This window comes from Bos taurus, chromosome 10 (genome assembly GCF_002263795.3).
Source record: "Bos taurus isolate L1 Dominette 01449 registration number 42190680 breed Hereford chromosome 10, ARS-UCD2.0, whole genome shotgun sequence".
Lineage (NCBI taxonomy): Eukaryota > Metazoa > Chordata > Mammalia > Artiodactyla > Bovidae > Bos > Bos taurus.
The window spans coordinates 53924129-53937638 of NC_037337.1; the positions used below are offsets into that span (position 1 = coordinate 53924129).

The 13510-nt window shown below is 38.3% G+C and overlaps 1 protein-coding gene across 4 annotated transcripts in view; it reads left to right on the plus strand.

Annotated features, from left to right (window-relative positions):
- The window catches only part of MNS1 (meiosis specific nuclear structural 1), a 174609-nt gene that overhangs the window by 119394 nt on the left and 41705 nt on the right, over positions 1-13510 (plus strand). For all 4 annotated transcript variants that reach the window (XM_005211696.5, XM_024997634.2, XM_005211695.5 and 1 more), the window contains 1 exon segment: positions 11431-11533. In XM_005211696.5, the coding sequence (XP_005211753.1) occupies positions 11431-11533 (103 nt within the window).

Genomic DNA, 13510 nt, shown 5'->3' on the forward strand with positions numbered 1-13510 from the left:
CACCTCCATTGTATAATCATAAGGGATTTGATTTAGGTCATACCTGAATGGCCTAGTGGTTTTCGCTGCGTTCTTCTGTTTGAGCCTGAATTTTGCAAAATGGAGCTGATGATCTAAGCCACAGTCAGCTCCAGGTCTTGTTTTTGCTGGCTGTATAGAGCTTCTCCATCTTCAACTGCAAAGAACTCATTGTTCAATCACTCAGTCACATCCAACTCTTTGCAGCCCCATGCACTGCAGCAAGCCAAGCTTCCCTGTCCTTCACCATTTCCTGGAGCTTGCTCAAATTCTTGTCCATTCAGTCAGTGGTGCCATCCAACCATCTCATCCTCTGTCATCCCCTTCTCCTCCTGCCTTTAATCTTTCCCAGTGTCAGGTCTTTTCTAATGAGTCGGGTCTTCACACCAGGTGGCCAGAGTATCAGAGCTTCAGCTTCAGCATCAGTCCTTCCAGTGAATATTCAGGATTGATTTCTTTTAGGATTGACTAGTTTGATCTCCTTGCATTCCAAGGGACTCTCAAGAGTCTTCTCCAACACCACAGTTCAAGCATCAATTCTTTGGCGTTCAGCCTTCTTTATGGTCCAACTCTCACATCCTTACATGACTATTGGAAAAACCATACCTTTGATTAGATGGACCTTTGTTGGCAAAGTGATGTCACTGCCTTTTAATATACTGTCTAGCTTTTTCATAGCTTTTCTTCCAAGGAGCAAACATCTTTTAATTTCATGGCTGCAGTCACCATCTGCCGTGATTTTGGAGCCCTAGAAAATAAAATCTGTCACTGTTTCCATTGTTTCCCCATCTTTTTGCTATGAAGTGATGAGACCAGGTGCCATGATCTTGGTTTTTTGAATGTTGAGTTTTAAGCCAGCTTTTTCACTGTCCTCTTTCACCTTCATCAAGAGGCTCTTTAGTTCCTCTTCACTTTCTGCCATAAGGGTGGTGTCATCTGCATATCTGAAGTCATTGATATTTCTCCCAGCAATCCTGATTTCAGCCTGGCATTTCCCATGATGTACTCTGCACATCAGTTAAATAAGCAGGGTGACAATATACAATCTTGATGTACTCCTTTCACAATTTGGAGCTGGTATGTTGTACTATGTCCAGTTCTAACTTTTGCTTCTTGGCCTGAATACAAGTTTTGCAGGAGGCAGGTAAGGTGGTTTGGTATTCCCATCTTTTTAAGAATTTTCCACAGTTTGTTGTGATCCACACAAAGGCTTTAAGGTAGTCAATGAAGCAGAAATAGGTGTTTTTCTGGAATTCTCCTGGTTTTTCTATGATCCAGTGGATGTTGGCAGTAAGCTACAGTCAGTTCCAGGTCTTGCTTTTGCTAACTGTATAGAGCTTCTGCATCTTCAGCTGCAAAGAATATAATCAGTCTGATTTCAGTACTGACCACCTGATGATGTCTACGTGTAAAGTCGTCGCTTGTGTTGTTGGAAGAGGGTGTTTGCTATGACCAGTGCGTTTTCTTGGCAAAGCTCTGTTAACCTTTCCCCTGCTTCATTTTGTACTGTAAGGCCAAACTTGGCTGTTATTCCAAGTGAAGTGAAGGTATCTCTTCACTTCCTCCTTTTGCATTCCAGTCCCCTATGATGAAAAGAACATCGTTTTTGGGTGTTAGTTCTAGGAGGTCATGTAGGTCTTCATAGAATCGTTCAACTTCATTTTCTTCAGCAAAACTGTGATGTTGAATGGTTTGCCATGAAAATGAACAGAGATCAGTCTGTCATTTTTGAGATTGTACCCAAGTACTGCATTTTGGACTCATTTGTTAATTATAAGGGCTGTTCCACTCCTTCTAAGGGATTCTTGCTCACAGTAGTAAAATAATGGTCGTCTGAATTAAATTCACCCAGTCCTGACCATTTTAGTTCACCGATTCCTAAAATGTTGATGTTCACTCTTGCCATCTCCTGTTTGACTACATCCAATTTTCCTTGATTCATGAACCTAACACTCTAGGTTCCTATGCAGTATTGTTCTTTACAGCATTGGATTTTACTTTCACTACCAGATACAACCATAACTGGGCATAATTTGTGCCACTTTGGCTCAGCCTCTTCATTCCTTCTGGAGCTGTTTCTTTGCTCTTCCCCAGTGGTATATTGAACAGCTACTGACCTGGGGGGGCTCATCTTTCAGTGTCTTGTCTTTTTATCTTTTCATACTGGTCATGAGGTTCTCAAGGCAACAGTACTGAAGTGATTTGCCATTCCCTTCTCCAGTGGACCGCATTTTGTCAGGCCCTGTCTAGCAGGGACATGCCCTTCAGCCATTCAGCGTAGCTGGGTGACATGAACTATAACAAAAGTCAGGTAGGAAGTACATACATGGAGTTAAAGTGGCAATAATCTTTTATTATTTAGTAAAAAAATAATGAAGAAATTTTTTAGACTTCAAACAAACATCTCTAATAAAAGTTGGAAAAGAACACATAATTAAATTAATGGAGGGAAATGTTAAAAAGCAGTTGATGAAGCTGTGCAGGCAGGAGATAACCTAGCACACTTCAGACTGATATCTTTAGGAAGTCCTGCTTTTGCAAGTTTGGTCCTTGGCTGATATCTGGAAATTTGGATTTCAGGGTTTCTACCACTCTCTGATAAGAGTGCCTAAATTGTTTGAAGAAACAGTACAGTTTATGCTGAACTCTGTTTCTTCTGGTAGTCGGTAATTTGGTATTTAGTTGGCAGAGGATATGTGTATGATCAGCCCCTAATAAAAACTGTGGGCCCTGAGTCTCTAGTGCGATTTCCTGCAGACAGTTTTCACATACTGTTACAACTCATTGCTCGGGAAATTAAGTGTGTCTAGTTAGCCTTACTCCACTGGGAGAGAGGACTTTTGGAAACTTGCAGCTTATTTTCTCCGGACTTTGCCCACATGCTTTTCCTCCATTCTGATTCTGCTCTGTATTTCACTATGATTTATCACAGTGAAATAATAAATATAAATCATATCCATAGACTTAATAGAAATTATATCCAAATAATAAATATAAAATCATATCAAGGGGTATAACTATATGCTGAGTCCTGTGAATCCTCCAAGTGAGGGATCAGACCCAGGGGTGCGGTGTGGTCTTGGGGACTCCGAACATAGAGACAAGAAGAAGAGAGAACACAAAACAGGTAGGACAAATAGAAAATACTAAGACTGTAAATTTAAACCTGGCTATATTTGTAGTTTTAATAAACATATTTGAACCATTTATGAACAAAGACCATGTGTTATGTCAGAACAGATCAACAGATTTTCAACACATTTAATTCATAGGTATGTACTCTGACCACAGTGGAGTTAAACTAGATATACAATAACCACCACCCCCCCAAAAAAAGAAAGAAACTAGACAATCTTTGCATGTTTAGATATTTTGAAATATGCTTTTAAATAACCTCAGACCAAAGAAGTAATCAAAATTGAAATTAGAAAGTGTTTTTAACTAAATGATCATGAAAGTGGCACAGATTAACAGTTGTAAGATTGGAGTGACATCTAGGAAATAGTGTAGAAGCAGCTCCAGGTTCCTGCCCTTTCAGTCAAACTAGCAGAAACTGTCAGAAGCAACTCTGTAAGAACTCTGAACAAGAAAATTTTATAGCAACCATGTGAATGCTGAAACAAGAAAAAGGCAAAATTAGCAATGGTAGCAAAAGTTTGTAATGTTTTTACTTGTCCTTGCTCCATCCCCTCCCTGCTCTGAGACGGTCTTGAAGGCAGCAGCCCATACTGCAAGTACTGGTTCTGGAAGAAGAAAAGCAGATATTACAACTTACTGTGTCTGTGTATTCTAACCTACCTGGGATCTACCTGAAGGACTGACAGAAGGTGCTCATCTATGTTTCTCCTAATTCAAAAATCAAACCAGAAAAGTAAATTGTATCTCTGGTTAAGATTTAAGTTCCAGAGTATATAAAGGATTTCTATAATTCAGCAACAGAAGACAACCCAATTTAAAAATGGGCCAAGTACTTTAAGATTTCTCTAGAGAAGATACAGTGGGCAGTAGCACATGAAAACGTACTCAACATTAGTTATTGTGTCTATGTGCTCAGTTATGTCAGACTCTGTGACTCTATGGAATGTAGCCCGCCAGGCTCCTCTGTCCTTGGAATTCTCCAGGCAAGAATGCTGGAGTAGGTTGCCATTTTCTTATCCGGGTATCTTACCGACCCAGGGATCAAATCCACATCTCTTGTGTCTCCTGCATTGTCAGGTGGGTTCTTTACCATTAGCGCCACCTGGGAAGCCCAACATTAGTTATTAGGCAAATGCACATCAGAACCACAAAGAGATACCATCTTAACACCTGTTGAATAACTGCAGTAAGACCAATGGAGAGTAAGTGTTGGTGAAGATGTGGCCAAATTGGAACCTTCAGATACTGTTAGTAAGAATGTTAAATGGTGCACTGTGGAAAACAGTGGTGATTTCTCAAAAAGTTAAACATAGAATTACCATATGATTCAGCAATTCCACACTTAGGTATACACTCAAGAGAACTAAAAAACAGGGACTCAGATACTTGTATGCCAATATTCTGTGCAGCATTATTCACAGTAGCCAAAAGGTAGAAGCCAGCTAAGTGTCTATCAAACAATGAGTAGATAAATGAATTGTGGTATATACATACAATAGAATATTGCTCAGTTATAAAAGGGAATGAAGCTCTGATATATGCTGCAGTATGGTTGAACCTTGAAAAGCATTATCCTGAGTGAAGTAGGTGCAGAATACATCATGCGAAATGCCAGGCTGGATGAAGCCCAAGCTGGAATCAAGATTGCTGGGAGAAATATCGATAACCTCAAATATGCAGATGATACCACCCTTATGGCAGAAAGTGAAGAGGAACTAAAGAGCCTCTTGATGAAAGTAAAAGAGGAGAGTGAAAAATCTGGCTTAAAACTCAACATTCAAAAAACAAAGATCATGGCATCTGGTCCCATCACTTCATGGCAGATAGATGGGGAAGCAATAGAAACAGTGACAGACTTTATTTTTGGGGCTTCAAAATCACTGCATATGGTGACTGCAGCCATGAAATTAAAATATGCTTGCTCTTTGGAAGAAAAGCTATGACAGACCTAAACAGCGTATTAAAAAGCAGTGACATCACTTTGCCGACAGTGGTCCGTCTAGTCAAAGCTATGGTTTTTCCAGTATTCGTGTATGGATATGAGAGTTGGACCATAAAGGTACAAAAAAAAAAAAAAAGCTGAGCACCGAAGAATTGATGCTTTTGAATTGTGGTGTTGGAGAAGACTCTTGAGAGTCCCTTGGACTGCAAGAAGATCCAACCAGTCTATCCTAAAGGAAATAAGTCCTGAATATTCATTGGAAGGACTGATGCTGAAGCCTAAGCTCCAGTACTGTGGCCATCTGCTGTGAATAACTGACTCATTGAAAAGACCCTGATGCTGGGAAAGATTGAAGGTAGGAGGAGAAGGGGACAACAGAGGATGAGATTGTTGGATGGCATCGTTGACTCAATGGACATGAGTTTGAGCAAGCTCCGGGAGTTGGTGATGGACAGGGAAGCCTGGTGTGCTGCAGTCCATGGGGTCGCAAAGAGTCTTGACATGACTGAGTGAACTGAAGTGAAGTAAGCCAGAAACAAAAGGACAAAGACTATATAATTCCACTTACATGAAATATATAGGGACAGATTTACAGAAACAAAAAGTAAACTAGAGGGGAAGGGATGAATGGGGGGGTTATTGCTTAAATAGGAAGAGCACTTCTTTTTGGGAGAAAATTTTTGGAAATAGTGTTGATAGTTGCTGAGCATTATGAATGTAATAAAACCACTGAATTTTACACTTAAATTGATTAAAATGGCAAATATTTTAAATGTATATTTTAACACAATAAAAAATTCTAGGATTAAAAAAAAAACAAATTTATCCCCATAAGTAGCTAAAGCTCTTTCCTTGAGGTTAGCATATAATCTAAAAAGACTATTAGGAAAGAATACTCCATATGGAATTGTTTGAAAACAAAGAGAAAATTCCCATCTGGAGTGATTTAAAACAATGTAGCAGATACAGATAAGAACAGAAATGAGCATTTTAGAATGTAAACATAAAGTAGAATCAACAAAGCCAAAAATTGTGCCTTTAAAAAGGCCAGTAAAATTGGCAGTCTCTGACAGGAATAATAAAGTGTAAAAGAGAATGCACAAATAGCCAGTTCTGGGAATGGATAATGGGATAATGGATAACTTTAGATTGTACAAATGGGAGATCACTGTAGATCATAGGATATTGTGAACAATTTTATGTGAATTTGAAAATTTAAGTAAATAACTTAGTAGCGTATTTGCTAAGCTGACTGGCATAGTAAAATTGGAAATTGGCTCTGTAATGCCAGTTTTGTCAAAAAGTAAGTGTGCATACATGCGTGGATCTGTTTTTGGATTTTTCTATCCCATACTTCCTCAACTGGAGTCCCATAAGAGGATTAAGCCTCACAGAAAGTTGAGTGATTGTATTTTTAATTTTCTCAAAGACAGTATATAGTTGATATTATTTCAGATCCAGAGGAACTAAGTTAATCCATTGTATATAATAGATGCCTAAGGGCATTTGGAAGGAAAGTTATGACCAATCTAGATAGCATATTCAAAAGCAGAGACATTACTTTGCCAACAAAGGTTCGTCTTGTATGGATGTGAGAGTTGGACTGTGAAGAAGGCCTGAGCGCTGAAGAATTGATGCTTTTGAACTGTGGTGTTGGAGAAGACTCTTGAGAGTCCCTTGGACTGTAAGGAGATCCAACCAGTCCATTCTGAAGGAGATCAGCCCTGGGATTTCTTTGGAAGGAATGATGCTAAAGCTCAAACTCCAATACTTTGGCCACCTCATGTGAAGAGTTGACTCATTGGAAAAGACTCTGGGGCTGGGAGGGATTGGGGGCAAGAGGAGAAGGGGACGACAGAGGATAAAATGGCTGAATGGCATCACTGACTCGATGGACATGAGTCTGAGTGAACTCCCGGAGTTGGTGATGGACAGGGGCCTGGCGTGCTGCGATTCATGGGGTCGCAAAGAGTCGGACACGACTGAGCGACTGATCTGATCTGATCTGATCTGAAGGGCATTGGAGCTTACTTAACACTTCTGATTGAGAAGAACTGGTCTATTCCATTGATCCATTTGTTCATTCCTGTGTTAAAACCACACTTTCTCAAATATTATGACTTTATAAAAAGTATTCATCCTGAAGAGGTCCCCCGAAAGATTGTTTTAGCCATTCCTACTTTGCATTTCCATATATGTTTTAGAATCACTGCAGAGCATTCAGAAATAAACATTTAAGAAAATGATACTGAATCAATTAGATTCCCATATGGAAGAAAGTGAATTTGATTTCTACCTCACAACACATGTAAAAATCAGTTCCTGAAGGATTATAGTCTAAAAATTAATGGTGAAATAGCAAAGCTTTGAGCAACTAATACAACTAATTCCGTTTGTGCGTTGGGCAGCATGTCTTAAAACATGACACAAAAGTCATTGACAATGAAGAAAAGATTAGTGGATTAGAAAACTTCTCTCCATCTGAAGAAACCACTCTGAGAGTAACTACAGACCTGGAAGGAAATATTTACAATGCAAATAGCCAACAAGAAACTTTTATCCTCAATATATAAAGAACTTTTATGCTATAGTAAGAAGTAGACAATAAAAATGAAAAAAATTTAAATACTGAGCAAGAATGTCCAAGAAGTTATATAAATAAGTCAAACTTATAAAAAGATCTCATTTCCATTAGTAATAGAGAAACAAAACCACAATGATAATTACATCACCACAAGAACAGTTAAAATCTATGACAAGACTAAAGCATTACCAAGGATTTGGAATGGTGGGAGTGCTTAGGCAGTGTTTATGAGAATATAAATCTGACAAAGCTTTGAAAAAACGGCGTTATATACTAAATTTGAACAGTCTTACCCTATGACTCAAATTTCACTTCTAGGTATATATCCAATGAATATGTGTTCCCTTGTCTTTTAAATAGTCATTTATTTGAATGTTGGTTGCTTGCAATTTCTGTTTTATTTTTATTAATTTTTATTGCAGTATATTTGCTTTACAATGTTGTGTTGGTTTCTGCTGTACAGCAAAGTGATCAGCTGCAGTATACACATATTCCTTCTTTTTTGGATTTCCTTCCCATTTAAGTCACCACAGAACATTGAACAGTTTTCTGTGCTATACAGTTAGTTCTCTAAGTTACCTATTTTATACATAGTGGTGTATATATGGGGGCTTCCCATAAATAGAGTGGGTAGACAATCTGCCTGCAGTGCAGGAGATGTGGGTTTGAACCCTGGGTTGAGAAGATCCCCTGGAGAAGAAAATGGCAACCCGTTCCATTATTGTTGCCTGGAGAATTCGATAGACAAAGGAGCCTGGTGAGCTAGAGTCCTTGGGGTTACAAAAGAGTTGGACAAAACTTAGTGATTAAACAAGAACCACAGCAACCATGTATATATGTCAATCCCAGTCTCCCAGTTCATCTCATCCCTCCTTCCTCCTTCAGTATCTATATGCTTGTTGCTGCATCTTTGTCTTTATTTCTGCTTTGCAAATAAGTTCATCTGTATCATTTTTCCAGATTCCACATATGGTCAATGTTGTATGATATTTGTTTTTCTCTTTCTGACTTCACTCTGTATGACAGTCTCTAGGTCTGTCCATATCTCTGCAAATGGCGCAATTTCATTCCTTTTTATGGCTGAGTAATTTTCCATTGTATAAACCACATCTTTATCCATTTTTCTGTTGATGGACATTTATGTTGCTTCCATGTCTTGGCACTTGTGAATAGTGTTGCAGTGAACATTGGGGTGCATGTGTCTTTTTGAATTATGGTTTTCTTTAGATATATGCCCAGAGTGTGACTGCTGGGTCATATGATAGTTCTGTTTTAAGTTTTTTGAAGAACCTGTTCTCTATAGTGGCTATATCAATTTACATTCCTACCAACAGTGTAAAAGGGCTCCATTTTCTTCACACCATCTCCAGCATTTGTTTGTAGATTTTTTGATGATGTCCATTCTGACTGGTGTGAGGTGATACCTCGTTGTAGTTTTGACTTTCTCTTCTCTAGTAATTAGTGATGTTGAGCATCTTTTCATTTGCTTGTTGGCCACCGGTATGTCGTCTTTGGAGAAACATCTATTTAGGTCTTTGGCCTATTTTTTGATTGGATTGCTTTTTTGATATTCAGCTGCATGAGTAGTTTATATATTTTGGAGATTAATTCCTTGTCAGTTGCTTCATTTGCAAATATTTTCTCCCATTCTGAGGGTTGTCTTTTTATCTTATTTATGGCTTCCTTTGCTGTGGAAAAGCTTTTAAGTTTAATTGCAGTGCTCAGTTGTGTCCAACTCTTTGTGACCCCATTGACTTTAGCCTGCCAGGCTCCTCTTTCCATGGAATTTTCCAGGCAAGAATACTGGAGTGAGTTACTGTTTCCTACTCCAGGAGATCTTCCTGACCCAAGAAGAATGATGCAGCCTTCTGCATCATTAGGCAGGTTCTTTACCACTAGCACCAGCTGGGAAGCCCTTTAATTAGGTCCCATTTATTTTTGTTTTTATTTTCACTGCTCTAGGAAGCGGGTCAAAAAAAATCTTGCTGTGATTTATGTCAAAGAGTGTTCTGCCTATGTTTTCCTCTAAGAGGTTTATAGTGTCTGTCCTTATATTTAAAGCTTTGATCCATTTTGAATTTATTTTTGTGTATGGTATTAGGGAGTGTTCTAATTTCATTCTTTTACATGTAGCTGTTTCATTTGCCCAACACCACTTACTGAAGAGACAGTTTTTTCCTGTATTGTGTATCCTTGCCTCCTTTGTCATAGATTAGTTGCCCATAGATGCGAGGGTTTATATCTGGGCTTTCTATCCTATTCCCTGGATTTGTATTTCTGTTTTTGTACCAGTACCATACTGTTTTGATTACTGTAGCTGTGTAGTATAGTCTGAAGTCAAGGAGCCTGATTCTGAAGTCAGGGAGCCTGATTCCTCCAGCTCTGTTTTTCTTTCTCAGGATTACTTTGGCTCTTTGGGGTCTTTTTGTTTCCATACAAATTGTAAAACTTTTGTTCTAAATCTGTGAAAAATGCCATTGGTAATTTGATAGGAGTTGCACTGAATCTTAGATTGCATTGGGTATTATAGTCATTTTCACAATATTGATTCTTCCAATCCAAGAACATGGTATATTTCTCCATCTGTTTGTGTCATCTTTGGTTTCTTTTATCAGTATTTTATAGTTTTCTGAATACAGGACTTTTGCCTCCTTGGTTGTTTTCAATTTAATGCACATTTTTTTTTTTTTGTAGAGACCGTATTATAAATTGATGGGTTTATGTGTATATTGGTGCATAATCATTATTGTCCAACTCTAACGAGAATTTTTGTAAATGTATCTCAACCCCTTAGTGTGGAACAGAATATATAAGGCTAACCTGGAAACTTATCCCTCGTTTATAACACTATTTTTATGAAAGACAATAATCTTGTGTCATATACATTTGCATCTATAGTAGTAAGGGCAAGAAGGATCCACACCATAATACCAGGAGTATTGCTCTTCCCTTACCCTTTATGACTGTTTCTTTGTAGGTACCGAGTACCTGTAAGTTGAGTTTATAGGTAGGTGAGTGCCTCTTTGTTCCAGTAAGAATTAACCTGTACGTCTTGATGACACCTCACAGTCCTTCCAACTCAGAATTCTCATATTCTGTCATATTCAGAATTATGACTGGCATATTAAAATAAAAAATTTTATATGGCATATTATAGTATTTCAGAGAGTATCTGAAGTCAGTCCCCATTTTTTAACAGATAAATAAGCAAGCTCAGAGAAGTGAAGTAAACTTGCCCATGTTACTCCCTCTTCATCATCATCAAAAAATAGTTGCCATATGTAGAGTTTTTAGTGTTATACACATTTACTCATTTAATTGCCAAAGCTACACCTTTTATAGATGGCAAAACCAAGGTACAAAATATAAGAAGTAACATGTATAGGTTTAAACCTCTCTGCTGTAATTATCTTTTAGCCTAATAGTATTGGTAACTGCACAGAAATTTTAACCTATATTGATATAGCACCTTTTCTGAGCCAGGCACTAGCAAAAAGATTTTTAGTGATGATTATTGACAATAAAAAGGTTGTTTTGTCTAGAAAAATTAATTATAATGTCTCATTTCACATGCATTCTGATTTTTTTGGAATGACTGGAGAAAGGGGTATTTTTTCCAAAATATCTAAAAAATAATGTAAATATCTTTTATACATTTAGAAAAAAATTCTTTTAAATTGTGGATATTATTTTTACAATAGTAGAGATGTATGGTCCTCAAATTTAAATTTCTGTCTTTTTTAAACAGTGCTGAGCTCAGAGAATTGGAGAAGAAATTAAAAGCAGCTTACATGAATAAAGAAAGAGCAGCTCAAATTGCTGAAAAGGATGCCATTAAATATGAGCAAATGGTAATCATGTTTCTGGTCATAATGTTTTCCATATTTTTAGCTTCATTTAGAAAAGCAAAAACATAGCAATTTTTAGAAAATTGTTGCATTCTATAAAGAATTTACACTGTTTGATTTCTCAAGTAATTTTATAGTTTTTAGATTGTTATGGTATAGCAAATTATGGATATTGAGCTCTGTAATTTAATATTAGAACCTTTCAGAGACACAGAGAATTAGGTTGCTGGTTAAAATGAACATCTGTATTTGGTAACTCCCAGCATTCTTGATGGTGTCTAACTGATTATTCTTTGTTAAAACAATACAGGTTGTTAGTATGATCAGTTCAGTTCAGTTCAGTCACTCAGTCGTGTCTGACTCTTTGCGACCCCATGAATTGCAGCACGCCAGGCCTCCCTGTCCATCACCAACTCCCGGAGTTCACTCAGACTCATGTCCATCGAGTCAGTGATACCATCCAGCCATCTCATCCTCTGTCGTCCCCTTCTCCTCCTGTCCCCAATCCCTCCCAGCATCAGAGTCTTTTCCAATGAGTCAACTCTTCTCATGAGGTGGCCAAAGTACTGGAGTTTCAGCTTTAGCATCATTCCTTCCAAAAATCCCAGGGCTGATCTCCTTCAGAATGGACTGGTTGGATTTCATTGCAGTCCAAGGGATTCTCAAGAGTCTTCTCTAACACCAGAGTTCAAAAGCATCAATTCTTTGGTGCTCAGCCTTCTTCACAGTCCAACTCTCACATCCATACATGACCACTGGAAAAACCATAGATTGACTAGACGAACCTTTGTTGGCAAAGTAATGTCTCTGCTTTTGAGTATGCTATCTAGGTTGGTCATAACTTTCCTTCCAAGGAGTAAGCGTCTTTTAATTTCATGGCTGCAGTCACCATCTGTAGTGATTTTGGAGCCCCAAAAAATAAAGTCTGACACTGTTTCCATTGTTTCCCCATCTATTTCCCATGAAGTGATGGGACCAGATGCCATGATCTTCGTTTTCTGAATGTTGAGCTTTAGGCCAACTTTTTCACTCTCCATTTTCACTTTCATCAAGAGGCTTTTGAGTTCCTCTTCACTTTCTGCCATAAGGGTGGTGTCATCTGCATATCTGAGGTTATTGATATTTCTCCCGGCAATCTTGATTCCAGCTTGTGTTTCTTCCAGTCCAGTGTTTCTCATGATGTACTCTGCATATAAGTTAAATAAGCAGGGTGACAATATACAGCCTTGATGTACACCTTTTCCTATTTGGAACCAGTCTGTTGTTCCATGTCCAGTTCTAACTGTTGCTTCCTGACCTGCATACAAATTTCTCAAGAGGCAGGACAGGTGGTCTGGTATTCCCATCTCTTGAAGAATTTTCCACAGTTTATTGTGATCCACACAGTCAAAGGGTTTGGCATAGTCAATAAAGCAGAAATAGATGCTTTTCTGGAACTCTCTTGCTTTTTCCACGATCCAGCAGATGTTGGCAATTTGATCTCTGGTTCCTTTGCCTTTTCTAAAACCAGCTTGAACATCAGGAAGTTCACGGTTCACATATTGTTGAAGCCTGGCTTGGAGAATTTTGAGCATTACTTTACTAGTGTGTGAGATGAGTGCAATTGTGCGGTAGTTTGAGCATTCTTTGGCATTGCCTTTCTTTAGGATTGGAATGAAAACTGACCTTTTCCAATCCTGTGGCCACTGCTGAGTTTTCCAGATTTGCTGGCATATTGAGTGCAGCACTTTCACAGCATCATCTTTCAGGATTTGAAATAGCTCAACTGGAATTCCATCACCTCCACTAGCTTTGTTCGTAGTGATGCTTTCTAAGGCCCACTTGACTTCACATTCCAGGATGTCTGGCTCTAGGTCAGTGATCACACCATCATGATTATCTGGGTCGTGAAGATCTTTTTTGTACAGTTCTTCTGTGTATTCTTGCCACCTCTTCTTAATATCTTCTGCTTCTATTAGGTCCATACCATTTCTGTCCATT